The sequence below is a fragment of the Tenrec ecaudatus genome, chromosome 6, assembly GCF_050624435.1.
Source record: "Tenrec ecaudatus isolate mTenEca1 chromosome 6, mTenEca1.hap1, whole genome shotgun sequence".
NCBI lineage: Eukaryota > Metazoa > Chordata > Mammalia > Afrosoricida > Tenrecidae > Tenrec > Tenrec ecaudatus.
Window position 1 is genome coordinate 104567132 of NC_134535.1, and position 20895 is coordinate 104588026.

Sequence of the window (20895 nt, forward strand, 5' to 3'; positions counted from 1 at the left end):
TCTGCATGGCAGTGAGTTTGAGTTTTAAAATGGTTTTATTGGAAGGACTAAGAAAGAGAGTATTTTATTTCCAAACCATTGCTATGGTGCATTTACTGTAAGTGCCTTTCATTTAGAGTCTTCTGTTGAGGAAATTAGAATTAGTAAAACATATCTACACAGGGGGGCTTTAGAAAGTTTTTAATTCAATTCATGGAAAAATAGAATATAAAATAATGGAAATTTTAATGTGTCCTTGTACAAATAAATAATGAAAACATATGAAAGTCCACTTTCCACTTAAGTAGTTCCTTCCCTCCACCAAAGATGGCTCCCATTTTGTCCCATCAACACAACACACTTTGGTCCTAAATTCCGGTTCTGGTGTTGAGTTAATATAAAAGACAGGCAAGCGAACTTCCTAGAAGTCAGTTTGTCCAAGAAATTTTTATTATTTTTTTATGAAAAACCTTCTATTGGTGTTAATTGATTTGGGCTGAGAAAAGAAAGGTAATGCTGTTTCTTTTGCAATGTTAAGAACGGATTATCTCTGAGACAATCAGTGGTCTGGAATGAGAACATTTTCCATGGAAGCAGATACCGGGAACCTTGTATGCTGGTGATTTATGTGGCAATTGATTTGTGTTTTTCTTGCTGTATTCATGTATAATTTAAGCATTTTTCATCACTACCATGGGTTGTCAGGAGAACAGACAAATCTATCATAGAAGAAATATAGCTAGACCTCTCCTTAGAGGCGAGAGTGGCAAGATTTCAATGCACATGTTTTGGACATCTTACCAGTTGGGCCCAGTCCCAGAGAAGGACGTTGTTCAGGCATAGTCACAGGTCATCCAAAAAGAGGAAGCTGGATTGTCACAGTGCCTAGAACAATGGCTTCAAATTGAACAATTGTGAGAATGAGACAGGACCAGGCAGTGATTCTTTCTGTTGTACATGCATCTGACAACAAGAAAATCACCGCCATGCGAAACCAGAAAATGTAACCTCTTTGACTTCGAGACCTCTGGGTTGGTCAGACCTGGAAACACCAGGACAGTTTTGTGGTCCTCATGTGCCCTAGGCAGTTAAGGATGTTGCATAACTGGAATGATGTCTCCTATTACATCGACCACATGTGTTACATGTTGTTATGATGCAGCCTTTTAGATTTTAATGTCTTGGTGACAGGTTCTATATTTGGGAGAAAGAATTGTCTGGACTAAGTCTCTGTGTAATAATCATTTGGATTAAATGATTATTTTCCATGCAAATCTAAATAAGATGCAGACACTCTGGATGCCAAGGATTTCTGTATGATTCAGGCATCAGAATAGTGGCCGAGCCTGCTCGTGTTAGTGGTGAGAAAGAGCATCTTTGGAGGCTGACACATATACCTACTCAAACAAAAACTCGGATAAATGCACTGATTGAGCATCGACGAGCCTAAGCCATTGCCAACAGCCAGATGTGGGTCTCTGCAATCCATGTAGCAAACTGTGAGGCATGGGGATTTGGAAATACTCGGCTGCTACAATTGTTTGTGACCCCCTAATGAAACATTCTGCCTCTAGGTTATTCTGATGGAAAATGAGCTGTCTCAAATCCTTTGCCATATCCTTGTCCAAACTTGGAAATCACCTTTGATTATTATTTCCCTGTCTGCCACCCCCCTCCACCTCCCCCACACACATAGATACATCCGGGTTTTGTGGCTTACCCAGTAGCCATGAAATGAAAGTGAGAAAGAATGGCCATGCTAATATCTGCCTGGAATACACCACCGGAAAAATGTTACTTCTTTGCCTAAAATTGGAGCCCCACCCACACACTTACTTTGTATATAGATAAGGTCATGAATTTAAAAAGTGATTTCACCTTCCGCAATGGTACAGCAATGCAGGTTCCCCGAGGTTTGAAGTTTATTGTGGTCTGTCTCCACAAGACCAGCACGAGTCTCTAGAATCGATCCTGTGTAACCACAGTTTACATCTCTAAGCAGAACTAAGACTTTGATCTCACCCGGTCTTATTTCCCTTTCTTTTTCTCTTGGATGACACCCTGAGAAAAAGGAAAACCCCTGTCAGATTCTTCAGAAGTAGCTTGAGGGGGAGTTCCATGTACCCCCCTACCCCCGACAGACTTCTGTTGTGAAAGGGAAGGAGACAGCCGTTCCACCGGGTCCCTGCTGCTTGCTGTAGGCCTCAGAAGTGGAGTCAGAGTCAGACGGGGAATGTATCCCCCTCTTCTGTGGTCAGTGTAAGGAGTTAGAGCACACTGCGCATTTTACCGGCGGATAAATGAGTGAGAAGCCACACACACGCAGGAGGGGAGCGCTCTCTCATTGAGAATGATCACGTCTGTCACGAATTTGTTTCCGTTATGACCTCGAACATAATTGCTGTTTTGGAGTTTGAATAATGACTTTCTATTTGCATTTTATGAAGCATTGGGGAGCAAATTGGCTAATCCATGCTCTTCGTCTCTGGATGCGATTTTCTTAAAATGAACTTGTAATTATCATCTTCACAAGATCTTTTTAAAAAGCCCCGAAAAGAAATAAAAAAAGGCCTGATTGCAGGATAGGGTTAAAACAAAACAGAATAACCCAACTAAACCCACTGGTGCCGAGTTGATTCGGACTCATTGTGACCCTGTGTAGGGTTTTGCGGCTTTGAGTCTTTACTGGAGCAGAGAGCCCCAGCGGTTTGAACTACTGACCTCAAGGTTAGTAGTGCAATGCTTACCTGAAGAGTGTGGAAGTCACGGTTCAAATCTTCTTGTACTCCTACTTGCAGTTCCTTTGTGTTGCAGGCTAATGCCTTTTCTTTGGGACAATTGTAAATGTTAGACCCATTGCCCGGCAGTTTGCAGGACGTACTGAGGGCCCTGATTTGGATGTATTATAGGCACCAACCAGGCCATCCTCTATCGGGCATTTGAAAGCATTCAGTTATACTCATTCATTTAAAAAATCTTGAAACGAACCTATCATTTAGAAATGACGACAATGCCTTAATTTTGACTTCCAAGAAAGAGGCAGACAGTGCTGACGCCACTCTTCCCCATCTTCCCTCCTTTTGCTGTCAAGTTTTCCGTTGTGTTGTGGCCAACAACTGCACCTGTGCAGGTGTGGGGAGTGCTGATTTTACAACTTTCTCATGCCAGGAAACAATGTCATGAGGACCATCCACGGGGTGGGCGAGATGATGACCCAGATGGTGCTTAGTAGAGGCTCTATCTTCCCCACGAGTGTGCCTGACATGCAGCCCAGCCTCCACCCCAGCAAGCAAGGAAGCCACCCTGAGCATGAGGATGTAACTGTGATGGACACCAAACTGAAAATCATTGAGATCTTACAGGTATGTTGTAGAAGAGAACTTCGTTGTCATCTAGTTGATTCCAGTTCACGAGACCCTGTGTGTTGCAGAGTGGACTTGTGTTCTATTGGAGTTTTAGGGCTGTGACCTTTTGGAAGCACCATGTCAGGATGTTTACTCAAGGTGCCTCTGGGTAAGCTTGAACCATCAACCTTTCAGTAAGCTGAAAAGCTCGCTGCTTGTGGCACCTAGGGATTACTTAATAGAAAGGTTAGAACGACTATAATAGAAGCAAATTAGCAACGGTGGCTTGTGTGTTTCTGTGATGCTGGAAGCTGTCACTGGTATTTCAAATATTAGCAGTCCCTCAAAGTGAACTGGTTTCACTAGAGCTTCGAGACTAAAAACAAACTCGGAATGAGGAATCGACTGTCCATTTAGGAAGAAGTGGTCACGGATAGCACAGAAACATTTTCAGATATGGAAAACCCTATGAATAGAAGTTGCACAGTGCCAGGGACAGTCTCAGAAAGTGAGCCCCTTACATCACGTGGCACTCAAATATGACTGTCTCTTCTTTGCAAAGTAGGATCAACCTTAATGATGTGTACATGGAGGAAAGTCTATAGGAGTGAGGCCTATAGGACCTTTGCTCGCTGATGGGGCATGGCTCAAATGGGGGCAGAAACAGTTTCAAAAATAATATATGGAACTTGGAATTTATGAAGTGCGAATCTAGGAAAATTGGAAGTTGTCAAAAATGAAATAGATACCTCAGCAATGATATCCTTTGTTCCATCTCCTCTTCTGAACCCAGCCTGAATGCATATAGATAGAGATCCAAGTTGTTTGTAAGCTGAAGTGGACTGATAAAGTGTGTTTTGAATCAGACAATCATGGTTTGTGCTCGTAGGAACAACACCTGCAAGAGGAAGGGTGTTGCGTTCATGAGAGAGGCAATTTCATGATCTGTTTTGAAATAAAATGCTGTCTATTATAAGATATTGTCTATCCTCATAGGAGGGAATACAATCCACACAACTGTTGTTCAAATGTACGCACCACCGACAAAAGCTTGTGAAGGACTTGAATTTTCGTATGTCTTCAGTAAGAAAATTGATCAATCATTCAATCAAGATGAATTGATAAATATTGGTGATTGGAATGCAAATGTTGGGAACAAAGAGCAAGGAATAGTCGTTGGAAAATATGGTCTTGGTGATAGAAACAAAGCTGGAGCTCACATGGCAGAATTTTGCAAGACCATAGACTTATTCACAGCTAATATCTCTTTTCGATCACATAAATGGTGACTAATTCTCCAGCTGAAATACACAGAAATCAAAGTGACTACTTATCTCTGAAGAGATGATGGAGCATTTAAAACCAGGTTAGGGGCCAACTGTGGAGCAGACTATCCATTGTTCAGATGTAAGTTCCGGTTGAAGCTGAAGAAAATGACAACACTTCCACAGGAGTCAAAATACAACCTCGAGGCTATCCCACATGAATTTCGAGACTCTCTCAAGATCAGATTTGCTGTATTGAACCTGAATGGCGTAAGCTCTGAAGTGCTGTGGGGTGGCCTCAAGAACATCATTCATGAAGGAAGCAAAAGGTCATTAAAAAGATAGGAAGGAAAGAAAATCTCGAAGCGATTGTCAGAAGAGACTCTGACACTTACTCTTAATCATAGAGTAGCTAAGGCACATGGAAGAAATGATAAAATCAAAGAGCTGAACAGAATTCCCAAAGGGGAGCTCGAGAAGACAAAGAAAAATATTATAATGAAATGTGCAAAGACCTAGGGTTAGAGTACCAAAACATAAAGAATATGCTCAGCATATCCTACATGGAAAGAACAGAAGACAAAATTCAAGCTTTGAATTACAATATTGAAAGATTCTGTGGGGCAAATATTGAGTGATATAGGAGACATCCATAGAAGATAGAAAGAACACCCCAGCGTCACTGTACCAAAAGAACTAGTAGGCATTTGACCATTTCAGCAGTAGCATGAAACCATGGCTGAAGGAAGAAGTTCAAGCTGCCTTGAAAACATTAGCCAAAAACAAGGCTCCAGGAATTAGTGGAATACCAATTGAAATGTTTCAATAAGCTGATGAAACACTGGAAGCATTCATTTATCTATGACATGAAGTTTGTAAGATAGTTACTTGGCCAACTAACTAGAAGATCTCTATATTCATATCTATTCCAAAGAATTGTGACCCACCAGAATGTTCAAATTGCAAATATCACGAAGATAGAGAGTCCAACCTCAGTTGAAGCAGTACATGAGAAGGAGCTGCCAGGGGCTTAGGCTTAATTCAGAAGAAGACATGGAAGAAGGGGTATCATTGCTGATACCGAATGGATCTTGGCCGAAAGCAGAAAATACCAGAAAGATGTTTATTTGTGCTTTATCGACAAGGCATTCGACTGTGCAGATCATGATAAACTGGAACGCTTTGAGAAGAATGGGAAATTGGAACACTTCCTTGTGCTCTGTACATGGACCAAGAGGCAGCTGAATGAACAGAACCAGGGGAAGTAGCCCCTGGGGTTAAAGCCAGGAAAGGTGTGCATCAGGGCGGCATCCCCTCGTCACACTTGTTCAATCTGTACGCTGAGCATCAGGATTGGAGGAGGGCTTATTAAAAACCTGTGATATGCCAATGGCACAACCTTGTGGCTGGATGTGAGGAGTACTGGCAGCACTTGCTGATAAACATTAAGGTTTGTAGCCTGCAGTATGGATCGCAACCCGATGTAAAGAATACCAAACTCACAACTGGGCAAAAGGCAGCATGATAAGTGGGTAAGTACACCAAGAGCAAAGTTGTCAAGAATTTCATCTTGCTTGGATCCAGAATCAATCCTCATGGAAACAGCAGTCAAGAGGGTCAAAGATAGATTGCATTAGGTAAATCTGCTGCATGACCTCTTGGAAGTGTTGAGAAGAAAGGATGTTACCTTGAGGACTAAGAGGTGCCTGATCCAAGTCATGATATTTTCAATGGCTTCTTAGGCAGGTGAAAATTGGACATTGAATAAGGAAGACTGAAGGAGAATTGATGAATTTGAATGGTAGTGCTGTAGAAGGTTATTGAAAGAACTGCGGACAGCCAAAAGGAAAATAAATCTGCCCTAGAAGACCTATAGCCAGAATGCTCCTTATAAACAAGGATAGCAAGACTTTGTCTCATGTAATTCGGACATGCTATCAGGAGAGACCAGTCCCTGGAGAAGGCCATCCTGCTTGGAAAAGCAAAGGGGAAGGGGAAAAGAGGAAGGCTCTTGACAAGATTGACTTTATGGAGGCTTCCACAGCGCACTCAAGGCTGAGGGGTTTGAGGATGCTGCAGAGCCTGCCAGCGTTTTTGTTGTCTCCGTGAGTCAGAACCCCATGATGGTACCTAGTGACAGCCGCAGCAATGCCATAGCCTGGCCCATTGGTTTAGTTTCTTACGCTTTTTGTTCAAAATCACTGTATAAACATTCTGGAATGTTATTGGTTTAGTTGTCTTGATTTATTTTTAACTAATTCCAAGGCTGGCAAGAAATATCCTCCTGATACTGTTTAACTTGTTAGTCATACTTGTTCATTTTCATTAAGCAGGTTCCTGATAACATCTAATAACTATGCACTGTCTTAAGGATGGTAACACCTCTTTTGCATGTATTTTCTCATTTAGTATATTGACCTTAATTTGATTTTAATTTAATTTAGGAAGGATTTGGGAGGAGCCAAAGCCTGTGCTTGAATTCTAACTTTTTCCTGTTTGAAATCTAATCAGATTTATAATTCCATGTATTCAGGTTTGTTGTAGTAAGAAACTCAAGTGAGTTTTTATTTTGTAAATTGTTAATCTTTGGTGCTTTTGCTCCTAAGAAGCTAAGGATAATATATACTAAAAATGAATCTGGTGTAATACTTCGCTCTATGAATTTAAAGGAGATTAATCATTGCTTTATGCCTTCTGGTTTAGTGAATAAACCTCCCATTGCTGTATTTATGAAATTCTAGTATTTAAAAAATTGGAGAGTTGTTTTATGCTATCTTAATTATAGCATTTATTCTACATTTGGAGAATGAGACTTGGGGTTTTCAAGGATTTATTAATATTCTGGACAGAGTTTACTAAGTCTTTCATCATAATTTACTGTAGACTCAGCTACCAGAAATGGGATAGTAGTCCTGGAAGGGTCTGTACATTTTCACATAAAGTAATTAGATTTATAATCATAAAAACTCTCACAGTTCCTCCAGGAATTCTAAAGACTGGATCCTGAGGAATATTGGCAGGCCTCCCAACACTGTGTTCATGACCCTGAACAATCACTTAACGTTTTCCTGTTCTCAACCCAAGAAGCATGGCAATTGCCTGATCCTGGGACCTAATGAGCTCCCGGCAGAGCGTCAGCCCCTCATGGGGCAGCCTCTAAGCCCTGTGGCCGTTACAGAAAAGCCGCATTTTTTCAAAATAATCTCCAATAGCTAAATATAAAAGGATGAGATGGAGACGTGATGGCAGGGCTGCCCATGCTGTCTCATTTTGTCATCTCTTCTGGGCTCTTATGTATTTCTCTTTGAACTGTTGTCTGCTCTCTGATTTTCGTGTCCCTGTGTTTGGGTCTCTTTCATGTTATCTCTCTGTACGTTTGCTGTGTTTTGTGCTGTTCTTGAATATCTTCTCTTCAAGAAGGTCTTTGGGACTCTCCTCCTCTTTCAATCTTCTTCTCATTCTCCCATTGCTGTATCTATATCTATTTTTCAAACATATTTATTCCTTTTCCCTCTTGGAGTCTGCTGTCCATTTATTTTTCGTGATTATACGCATAAGAAAATAAATCCTTATAGGTTATGTTTATAAAATACAACCCCGTGAGGGCTAAACTTCAACCGAAAGTTAATACATATTTTATTAGCTTGTATTTTATTAATTTTTAATAGTTTTAATTTTTGATATGGGTTAAGAAAAGAATCCCTAATAGTTCCCAAAGCTCTGGGGTGTTGCTGACCTTGGCTGGTGAGAGCCTAGCGCTCCTCCTTAGCTCTGCTGGCCCTGCTGCATGTCCATCCAGTGGGCATTTGATGAATTAACCAGTTACATTGCTGACTGGCCCCTGGTGCCCATCCATCGTTATGTTGTTCTTAGTGCCGTGGAGTCAGTGACATAATTTAAACTGTGTGAATAAAAGTGCCTTGTTTTTATCGTTTCCTTGCAGTTTATCCTGAGTGTCCGACTAGATTATAGAATCTCATATATGCTGTCAATCTATAAGAAGGAATTTGGAGAGAACAATGAAAACGCTGAGCTCTCTGCCAATGGCTCCCCAGATACTTTGCTGCCATCAGGTACCACCTTTCTTCCTCGGATCATGCATACTCTTTGTATCTTGCTTTTCTGAGAGCTTGAAAGTACCTTCTCCTTCTTATTTCTGAACTTAACAATGTGTGTTTTTAAAATCATTTTATTAGGGGCATATACAATTCTTATCACAATCCATCCATACATCAGTTCTTTAAAGCACACTTTTGCATTCATTGCCCTCATCATTCTCAAAACATTTGCTCTCTACGTAAGCCCCTGGCATCAGCTCTTCATGTTACCTCCTCCCTCATGGACTTTTAATAATTTATAAATTATTATTTTGTCATATCTTATACTGTCCGATGTCTCCCGTCACCCACTTTTCTGTTATCCAACCCACAGGAAGTAGGTTATATGTAGATCCTTGTAATTGGTTCTCCCTCTCGAACCCCCACCCCTCCCTCTATCCTCCCGTTATCGCCACCCTCACCACTGGTCCTGAAAGGATCATCCGTCCTGGATTCCCTGTGTTTCCAGTGTCTGTCTGTACCAGTGTACATCCTCTCGTCTAGCCAGATTTGTAATGTAGAATTGGGATGATGATAGTGGTGGGTGGAGGAAGCATTTAGGAACCAGAGGAAGGTTGTATGTTTCATCATTGCTACATCGCACCCTGACTGGCTCATCTCCCCACGACCCTTCCGTAAGGGGATGTCCAGTTGCCTACAGATAGGCTTTGGGTCTGCACTCTACATTGCCCCTCATTCACAAGGATATGATTTTTTTTGTTCTTTGATGCCTATGATCCTATGGACACCTCATGATCACACAGGCAGGTGTGCTTCTTCCATGTGGGCTTTGTTACTTCTGAGCTAAATGGCCACTTGTTTACCTTCAAGCCTTTAAGACCCCAGATGCTATATCTTTTGATAGCTGGGAACCATCAGCTTTTTCGCCACATTTGCTTATGCACCCATTTGTCTTCAGTGATTGTATCAGGGAGGTGAACACACAATGGTATGACTTTTTGCTCTTTGATGCCTGATAACTGATCCCTTTGGCACCTCGTGATCACGCAGGCTGGTGTGCTTCTTCCATGTGGGCTTTGTTGCTTCTGAACTAGATGGCCACTTGCTTAACAATGTTTGTAGGACAGACAAATGTACACATAATTTCCTTCAATGACAGGAAAGAGAAGACAGATCTAAACTTGGCTAGACTAACAGAGAAAATAGAAGTAGGGCCTTTGGACCGATTTTGTTTTGTAATGTTCACAACTCTTTGTGGTGGAGCTTGAGTTCACGCTGCCATTGTACAGATGAGAATAGCCAGGTCCACCGGGCTGACCTGAAAACCGGCCATGGGGGATCTTCACAGAGTCGGAGGCTTTTAACTAAAAAGCTATTTGGTGAACATTCCGGGGACTGGTTTTTTTTTTACAGAGAAATGTGAAAAGCAGCTGTCAGGAGGAAAGGTGTTTTTCAGGTGATAAAGTTACAGTTATAAAGTTGTAGTTATCAAGTCCTCCACTTACAGTTGGCTGTGTGGGACGTGACTAAGAAGTGGCCTGTGGATGATTTAAGCATGCAGGGAGCCGCGTCCTGCTCCTTACACAGCTGCACACGGGCTGCGGTGCCGCCGCTCCTGTGCTTCAGAACCGAATCGACGGCAGGAAACGGTGCGGCGTTATCGAGGAAAGTTTACCAAAAGGCTGTGTTCTTCGGATACCGTCGATAGTAATTCAGGCCCCCTCTAGGCATGCTTTGAGTCTTCAAAAAATACTCTTCCATGCCATCTCCCAGGTAGTCTTCATTTGCATACACTTACACCTACACCTACATAAAACATATGCACATATACATATGTCTGTGTGTATATACACCTATGGACCACGCGCACATGGGGTCTTCAAACCGTTTCTGGAAAAATTCCATCATCTTTTCATTCCATTTGTCCACAGTCTTTTGCAGGCATGTGTGTATGCATGTCTATATGTATGCGTGTGTCTGTACGTATGTATGTATGTTGCCACAGCTGCACTGTGAATACCTATGTATCTACTCGGTGTACGGATATGAAAGGAGGGCAATCTAAAGCATTGTAAATTGAGCGTTCTAAACTTTTTAAGTATAAGGGACTATAGCGAGATAAGTGTTTTACAAATTTCAGTTTAAGATGCTGATGTCTGAGTGACACTATATTGCGATTACAAAACAGCTGCCAGTGGGCTTCCTGGGGCCTAAGGAGATGAAGAAGAAAGGCAGACAGTAACGTAAGGCGAGGGGTGCACACTCTAAGAACAGTCAACCACACAAGACTGAAGCAGCAGCTTTTGCCCAGGGATGACACCCAGAAGGTGGGAATGGGCAGGAATGAAGGAAGGCTGGACACGTTGGACAGGAAGTAGGCAGAGTACTGCTCCCTGGGGGGTTCCGGTCATGTGTGTTAAATGTTGATTGGAAATCTCACTTGTTTGTAAACGTTCACGCAAATTACAGTAAACTATTTTTTAAAAGATGATTTCAAATAAACTTAAATATAGTTCTATTTAAGAGAAGATAAAAAATAAATTTTCCAATATGTCTTTGCAGCTATTGTTCCTGATATAGATGAAATTGCAGCTCAGGCAGAAACTATGTTTGCTGGAAGGTACAGTAACATTTATATATCTTTACCTTATAGAGGAGCATGATTTTACTTAAAATTATATTGATGATTTGCTATTGTTTGCCATCTTATATATTTATTTTAAGAATCCAGCTGTTGCCCAATTGATTTCTGTCAGAAAGAAAAAGTTGCTAATTCATTTTATAAAAGAGAGCATAGCTTTTCTAAAGATCCTGTTTTTTTAAAAAAGGACCCCAACTCTCTCGAATCCAATCAATTCCAACTCATAGTGCCCCTGGAGGACTGAACAGAACTGCCCCACAGGGTTTTCCAGGCTGGCCTTCTTTATGGAAGCAGCCAGCCACAGCTTTCTCCAGTGGATCGGCTGGCGGATTCAAACCACTGACTCTTTGGTTCACAAGCAAGCACTTAAACCATTGTGCCACCAGGGCTCCTCAGCAAGCGGACAAAAGAGATCAAACCAGTGTTTCAGATTGTTTCCTTTATCCCTTGCTGTTCTTTCTTCAAGTAATAACAGCACAAGAACGCCCTTAGTTTCCCTTATATAAATATCGCAACATCTTGCAAAACATTGCTTCCCAGCCCCTTAGAAATAGGAGACAAGAAGATACAAGTAATTCTTTTAATGTTATCATTAACTTTATATGCGAGAAATAAAGCTGTTTTCTGCCCATTGGACATATCCATTAAAAGAAAAATTGCCCCTGGCATGACTGCCCTCGAGCGCTATCAGGAACCCTGCCACTAATGTTTTATAAAAGTTGTTTTATTCTTTTTCACAAATGAAACTAATAGCAGTTTAAAAAAAAGACCCTAAAAAGTAAATATACAAGGCAAAATTATTGAGTTTCTAGAGTCTATTTTATTACATGAGAATCTTAAAAAATAATCTCTGCTAAGTGTTTTGTTGCATTTTTTAAATAGGCAGATAAACGAGAATTAGGAATTAAAAGAACTAAAAAGGATTTTTATCTCTTACGAACCTTTGGCTTAACTTTGCTTCATATGTAGTGCCAGTTAAAAATTATTATTGTAAAAGTATATTTAACACAAATAATACAACATTTGCCAATTAAATATTTTTCTTATATTAAATTTAGTGAGCTCAATGATATCAGTCATGTTTTGTTACCATCGTGGATATCCATTGCCAAGATTTTCCTTTCCCATAAACAGAATCCTGGCCCTCTGTGAACAGTGACTTTTCCTAAGACCCTCCTAGCCCACACTGGTCAACAGTGGTAAACTTACTTCCTATGTATTTGCTTATTCTATGTATGTCAAATTGGTAACACTGTACAATATTTGATGTACTTTCCTATTCAATTGCTTCATATTATTAGGAAGAGAAAATGAACCAGTGTATAGTTTTTAACCATAAAATAAGTAAACTCTCTTTTTAGCATTGGAATCTTACTGAGAGTCCGAACATATTAAGTCATTTAGAGTTTCTGTGATGACGATTTGATCGTGTATTTGTGTGGGGAGTGGGAGGAGAGAGGGCGGGTCAGGTACACAGTCCTCCCCTGCTCCCCCTTATCTTCCTCTCTAGGGCTCTGGGAAACATCAATTGTCTGTTGTTAGTTGCCTCCGAGTTAGCTGTGACCCATGAGACCTCCCCCCAACAGGATGAAATGCCATTCCTGGGCATCCTCGCCATCACTGCCACGCTTGGCTTTGTGTTGCTGTTTTGCTCATCCACTTCACTGAGAATCTCTCTAGCCATCACGGGCCTTCTGGTTCACTAAATACGAAGTCCCTCTCTCTTGACTGGGCTTTCCAGGGGTGCCTCTAAAGCAATCATGTAATTTCTGGTCTTTCCAGGGGTGTCTCTAAAGCAATCATGTAATCATGTTGGACAATGTTCTATTGTGATCGATAAGGAGTTGATTCTGGTTCACAGCGATCCTATCTAGTGTTTCCAATAATGTACATTTTTATAAGCACAGACAGCCTTATCTTTCTCCCATGGAGCACTTGGTGCTTTAGCCACCCTGTGCCATGGCTGACCCTACTGGTCAAGAAGTGCTTTGGACTGATTTGGGTTCCTAACTTTTGCCTCCGCCTTTGATGTATCTGGATTATGGTGTTGTGAAGAAAAATGTAAGTGCTACAGATTGCCAGGAGAACAAACAAATCTGTCTTGGAAGAAACATAGCCAGAATGATCCTTAGAAGCAAGGACGCCAAGACTTCATCTCACTTACTTTGGGCATGTTATTGTGAAGGACCGTCCCTGGAAAAGGACCTCTTGCTTGGTTAAGCAGAAGGGCGATGAGAAAGCAGACCTTCGATGAGATGGATTGACACACGGGCTGCAGCAATGGGCTCAAAAGTAACGGTTATCAGGATGACACTTGACGTCATTGTTGAGTGCTCTTGTACATAGTGTCACAGGGTCAGACCCAACTCAGTGCCACCCAACAGCATCCACACCTAGGTGGCCAAGTCATCTGGTTCGCTCGGAGCCTGCCTAGTTTAAGGACTGAAAGTCCCCCATCTGGAAACCTCCGTCTCAGGCAAACTGAAAGAATTGGCTACCCATACTCTCAAGGACAAGTACATTTTCCGCATGTCCTTGCTCATCTATAAAATGAGGAGGTGTGTATGTGTGGGGGATATGTATGGCTTCTTCTTCAATGTTCTAAGTCAGGAGCACAGTCTTAGAAGTCTGATACTGGACATTATAAAAATGTTACTTTAGAATTGTTTTTGTCTTTATAGAAAGGAAAAGAATCCAGTTCAACTCGATGATGAAGGTGGCAGGACGTTTTTGCGTGTGCTTATCCACCTGATCATGCACGACTATCCGCCTTTGCTCTCAGGAGCCCTGCAACTGCTGTTCAAGCACTTCAGCCAGAGAGCGGAAGTGTTGCAGGCGTTTAAACAGGTACACCTGGGGAGCCCTCCATGGCTCCACCCAAGAAGCTCCGGATAGTGTTCGGAACATTCAATCTGACCTTATGGTTACGGAGTTTATGTGACCATGAGGTTTCCTAGCGCACCGCCCCCCCCCCCGACTTTTCTTGTTCTCCTGTTTTAGATGGGTATGGACTTAATGTGAGTGAAAGGCATTAGGGTTTAGGAAAGCACGTGGGGGTAACACTATTATAGGGATTTTGTTGCCAGCGCTTTCATTTTGATGGCAGCTTTTATATTGACCATCTTGGGTAAGGCACGCGGCAGTCCTGAAATACAGGTTATCAGAAAACCCACCTCACTGCCGTGGAGTCGCTGCCAAGCACAGCAACCCTAGAGGACAGGGGAGAACTGCCGCTGTGAGTCCAAGACTGTCACTCTTTACTGGAGTAGAAAGCCTCCTCTTTCTCCTAAGGAGTAGCTTGTGGTTTTGAACTGCTGACCTTGCTGTTAGCAGTCTAATGCACAATGACTGCACCACCAGAACTCCCTTGCATAAGTCCAAGATAACTGTTATGTATGAAATATTTTATTTTTTGCAATTTAAACAAGACAGCCACCTTTGGACTATTAAGTAGTAATAACTATATGTGTATATGCAGCTCATTAATATTTATTTCACTTAATGCAACATTAATCTTCATTAGAAAGTTTTACATGAATATATTAAAGAACGAGAAATAGCTAGGTTAGTCTTATGCATATATAAGTATATATCTATGAGGAGGCTTCAAGAAATTTGTGGGAAAAAATCCATTATTTTTCAATAATATTTTCCCGTGAACTTTTAGAGTCTCACTCACAATTATATATGATAATATATCTATTATAGTAAAATTAATATCATAAATTAGATTGCATCTATTTCTATTTTATTTTCACTTATTTTTATATTTGTGCCTCTTTACCAACAGTCTTAGATAATTAAACAGAGAAATTGGGCCTATCTTTTATCTCATATTGCTCTTGAGTATCTTGTAAAGTTTTAATATATTTCATTTAAAAAATATCCTTTCTATCATGTGACTATATTTATATATATTGCTCATAGTTCACAGATAGTTCCAGAAAAATTTACTTTTTCTTTTTAAACACTTTTATTAGGGGCTCTTATATCTCTTCTCACAATCCATATGTATTGTGATTTCTCCAACGTATAAAGCACATTTACACATATGTCACCATCATAATTTTCAAAGCATTCTCTTCCCACTTGAAGAGATATCAGTTCCCTATTTCTTCCCTTTCCCCTCCCCCATTGCCTCCCTCCCTCATGAACCCTTGATAAGTTCTAGAGAAATGTTCATGTTTGATAAAAATCTAAAATAATAATGAAATGTCCAGAAATATTAACCTCACACTTAAAGACTTGGGAATTTAGAGATAAAAGAAATAGGAAGAAAATAAATTCTATAAATCAACTAAGGGGTTGAAATATTTTCTTTTCAGGTGCAATTACTGGTGTCCAACCAAGATGTAGACAATTACAAACAGATCAAGGCAGACCTGGACCAGCTCCGACTGACTGTGGAGAAGTCGGAGCTGTGGGTGGAGAAAAGCAGCAGTTACGAGAATGAAGACATGGGCGAGAATCAAGGAAAGGGCGGTGAAGAGCCAATGGAGGTTGGTTTTCAAGATTAATTTAGAAATATTTCATATATCTTCTAAATCATACATGCAACTCTATGTCCTACATTTAAATTATTTAGAAAGAAAAATGTTGTTTCGAGTAAAAGTGGCTAACATATTCAGTTGTAGATCAATTAACCCCCTAAATCTGTTCCTTGGGAGACTCTTATTGATTGCTTTCACGCATATTGCTTCTGTGGAATTTTTGGCTTCTTTCCTTTCCATTTAAAATTTTGTGATCCAAGAGTCAACAATAGGGGGAGTAGGAAGGAGGAAATGGAAAGAAGAATCAGCTGAGATCCGTGGAGCCAGATGGATTTTAGTTGCCACTCAATACTGGGGTTACTTTCTGTGAACCTGAACACCATTCTCTATATTATTGTAAATCCTTACACAAAATTTTAAAAAATCTAAATGGTACCAACATAAAAATAGGAAAAGGCCGTGTTTGACCTAAGGGAGGGTCACTTGGTCATCCTAAATGTCCGTTTTAGGATTAATTAGTTTTAAAGTTAATCTCTGTGTTGCACTAAATACATATGCTGATTATTTTCTTATTAAACAGTATTGTAATGATCATGCTTAGGTAAGCAAACCAGTACACAAGTCACCATCCACGATATGTGGAGTTTCATACATGTCTCGTATTTTACTTAGATTTTTTTTAAACCGGAGGAAATATGAACTATTGAAAGGTTTACTTACATTAGAATTTGTATTTGTTGGGATATCCAAAATATTCTATTTTAGTGGGCATTAACTAGTGGGATACCATTTCCTATGTAGTCCAGATCTGACCCTACAGGAGTTTTGACAATCGTTTAGGGCATCCATATGTGAGTTTTAAATGTAGAAGTAGAAAGTGGGATTTTACTTTATGGAAAATTGTTTTTGGAGCATATAATTCTTTCATAAAATGCTTAGGTTATCAGAGAAAACATAACACTTACTTAGTCCTTGCTTTATACCGGGGTATAGATATTTGCGTAGAATTATTTAAAAGTTGCCATATTTGAGGACACTTAGAAGCACCAAATATTTAGGGACAAGGGACCCTTTCCCAGACATCACTCAGAAAGCTTTGCCTTGTGTCTCCGTGGCCAAAATAAGGTCATATGTTTTTTTCTAGACAAATACACTATAGCATTATTTTAACCATAATATCACAGGCTCCTCACACTAGGATATCCTTCTCTGAGTTTCAGAACAAAGTTGGCATATGCTAGACAAATGCAGTATTAAATTAATGATTGGTATAATTGTTTGTTTGTGTTATTAGTCTATTTATTATGGTGGTTTAGGAATTGATAAATCTAAAAATGAAAAGATTTGTAGGAGTAATCAAATCCAATTCCTTATGTGATATTTGTATTTCTCAAATTATTTCATCAAAGTGAGGTACCTTTTTTCCCAACAGTTTTATTGGCACATAATTTACACAGCATACGATCGAATAGTTCACTCGTTCAGTCATCAGAGAATTGTACAATGATCACATCGTTTTTGAGCACCTCCCCCACCCAGTTAAATGTCCATTAAAATGAGTTGTGCAGTCACATCCATTCTAGTGCTCGCTCCCCACTTCCACCTTCATTATTTACTTCCGAAATCCCTTTCTCTCCCCAGCACCTGCCCCCCCCATCCCTGTATTCCCTGTATCCCCTTGTATCGATTATTATTGCTATGCCTCCACTCCTTCTGTGCCTCACTGCTGGGAAACCCAACAGAAAACATTAAAAACAAAAATTGCTTTCAGATGGTAAGGATAAAATCATAATAGTACAAAGAAAAAATTATATACCGTGGGTAAGAAGGAAAAGTCCCCCATCAGCATTCAAAGAGCCAGAGAAGAAATTCCTGTCATGGACCAAGTAAGAGATCCGCACACCCTGCACAGATTCAGATCGCATCTACGTGGAGAGCAACTGGCCAAGTATTGAGTTTGATCAACATAATCAAGATTACAATGGTCTCTGCTCGATAGTAAGGCTGTTCGAGACCCTTGCAGGTGGCTAGGACCAGTGCTCAGTCTGACTAGATTCTCTGCAGATAGGTTTTGGGGTCCGTGGTCCCCCATAGCCCTCCACAAATTGGGTGTTCATAATTTTAGCTCTGATGTTTTTCTCTTCACCATGTTTGAATTTTGTAATTGTCATCTTTGGATCTCTCAAGCTGGTGTGCTTTTTTCCGTGTGGACTTAGTTGACTCCTTGCCTAGGTGACTGTTTGAAAACAAGCCTTTAAGAACCCAGACACCATTCCCATTGCTGGCCAGGTGCCATCTGCTTTCTTCCCCACACTTTGCTGAAGCACCCTTATCTCCAGTGATCATTTCAGGAAGGTATTGAGCAGAGCGATGATGTAAGAACTGATTGTTCTTAAGTTGTAGCTAGGATCTAGTGCGAGACCCAAACTCATGCATGGATCTCTGCTATTTAAAACATTTTCAGTAACTTGGGAATTAATACATATAGCATATCATTCCATAGTTCAAGCAGGTGAAACATAATTGTACTATTGCTTCCATAATCAGTCTCCAAACATACTTTTCCTTCCTGGACTTCTTGACATCAAAGTGAGATACTTCTTAAAACTAAGTAGAAACTTCTTCAAAATTCAGAATCTTTTAATATTCTATTAAAAGTGATGCATACCACAAAAATAGAACATTAATAGTATCTTTAAGCCCCTGGAGTTTCTCCCTGTTTCCCAGAAGAAACCGCTATAATGAACTTCAGTCAGCCACACCTAAATTTTTAAAATCGTTTTACTACATACTCCTCTTTCTGTATTTCTAACATACACGATATATGAAAAATACTTCAGTTAGTTTGTTTGAGATAGGCTTTTTCATCCATCCTTACTGATGGATAGCTACAATTCATATTTTTTTCCTAACAAGTCTTATCCCATTTGTTCATTTGTCTATTCATTTTACTGGAATTTGGTTTGGATTCTTTCCAATTTTAATTTATTCTTTGCTATTAAAAATAACACTACTGTGCGTTAAAAATCCTGTTATCACCTGCTGTTCATGCTCAAGAGACTTTTTTGAGTATGTGCTTCCAACGGGCCCTGCCCTGACCCGTACCAGACACTGTCAGTTGTTTTTCCAAAGACCAAGACACATTCTCTCCAGGTTAGAGGGTTTTAATAGCTCCCTGTCCACTATAATACTATTTCCTTACATCTGACAATCAGATGCATTATTTATCTCCATTAGGATTTTCATTTTGTTGGATTCCTAATGAGGTTGGTCATGTTTTCATGTTTATTATGTATTCCAATGACTCATTTTTTTACTTATAACAATCTCATGTGGCAGAATAGAACTTTCTCAGAGGATTTTTTGGGCTATAATCATTTTTTTAACATCTTTTTTTAGAAAACAAAAATACGTTGTTTTATTTTTGTACCTCCCTCATATACCTTGAATGTCTATTATAAAATCCAGAACACGGTGGTGATCTTGTTCCTTTTAAAAGTACTTAGAGTTTGGAAGCAAAATGAAGTCCTGAAGGGGAAGCTAAGTACTGCAGGTTGAATAAGTAAGGACTCCCAAAGAAATTCGCACAGGACAGATCTTTTTATTGTGGGGGATGGGGGAGATCTTACAGCTCTTATAACATTCCTCAGGTTACCAGGTTTTCTCCAATGGAGCCATTGGATGTATTTGAAGCAGCCATCTCTTGGGGAGAAATCACACACTTCCATCTGGAAGTATCAGAAATTCTTTCAGGATTTCAAGTCATGGTGATGACTCACTGGTATATCATATTCTCACTCCCGCCCTCCCCCCGCCACTCCCCCGACTGACTTACTGTGTTGGCAGGAATTTCCAGGACAATGTTGTGTAGAGTGATGATAGTGGACATCTTTGCTTGAGTCCTGATTTTTAAAGGGATGATTTTAAGATTTCACTATTAAACATGATGTTCACTCTGAAAATTTTTTTGTAGATATCCTTTATCAATTAAGGGCATTTCAAGTGCGTTCATTTCTACAATGTACGTTGTAGACATTCAATGAATACAGCTTTTGCATCTGTTGAGGTTGTTATTTTCTATTGATTCACTATTGGTATTTGAAAAATTAGAAATAGAAAATGATATAGGAAATAATTCCCTTTTGGTATAAGATTGGAATTATCTTTCTTCTAAATGTTCAGTAAAACTTGTTTGTAAATTGACTGGTCTTTGTATTTGCTCTGTAGGAAGATATTAATGACTGGCTCTCATTTTAAAGTAGCTATAAAATCATAAAAGATGTTCATTTTGTGACAGTTTATGTGTATATTCCTAGTCATAGAGTTTTCTAATTTGTTGGCACAAATTTCTTTCTTTCTTTATCCTTTTCATTTCTGCTCTATATAGTTTTATAACCTTTTTCATTCTTGAAATTGTTTACTTATATCTTTCTTTTGTCCCCTCTAACTTAATCTTCCTAAAGTTTTAAGTACTTTATTCATTATTTTTAAGAACTTATTTTATCTCTTAGTTGAACTTCTGAATTTGTTTAGTATTTTATTCTTCTACTTTTCTTTAATTTTTAAATGGTTAGCATATATATTGTAAGAGTTTTTTCATTTAAATAACTAATACTATAATTTCTATCTGTAGATCTATATTCCACAAATTTTAATAAATGTCATTTTAATGAATGGCATTGTCGATTATTATCTTAACATTTTCATTATGACTTCTTTTTGGCTCAGAATTAGTTGGAGGTGAATTTTAAATTGCCATTCATAATATTTCTGTTTTTGTTACTGAATTTTTGATTAATTAAATTGTGGCAAGAGAATATAGTTATAGATATTAGTTTTGCAAAATGTTCTAGTTATTTACCAATATTTCTTTGTTTTCTTCACATATCAATGAATGAGAGAGATTTGTTGACTTTTTAAACTACAATGGTAGCCTTCTTAGTTTTTTCTTGCAGTTGTATTGATTTTTTTTTTAATATTCATGCTTACAAATTTAAATCTACTATTTTTTACTGGGATCTAGAGAGCAGTGGTTCTTTACTTCTGCAACTCCAATTAAATTATGTAGAATCTTTTCTTCACAATTTTTATTTTATTATTTTTTCAAATGTGTGAATT

At 39.4% G+C, this 20895-nt stretch overlaps 1 protein-coding gene across 1 annotated transcript in view; it reads left to right on the forward strand.

Moving 5' to 3' along the window:
• Positions 1-20895, forward strand: part of ITPR2 (inositol 1,4,5-trisphosphate receptor type 2) — a 590339-nt gene that overhangs the window by 237260 nt on the left and 332184 nt on the right. Inside the window, exons 22-26 of the mRNA XM_075551968.1 lie at positions 3148-3341; positions 8532-8661; positions 11209-11266; positions 13969-14134; positions 15613-15786. Coding sequence (XP_075408083.1) covers positions 3148-3341; positions 8532-8661; positions 11209-11266; positions 13969-14134; positions 15613-15786 — 722 coding nt within the window. The remainder of the gene's footprint in view (positions 1-3147; positions 3342-8531; positions 8662-11208; positions 11267-13968; positions 14135-15612; positions 15787-20895) is intronic.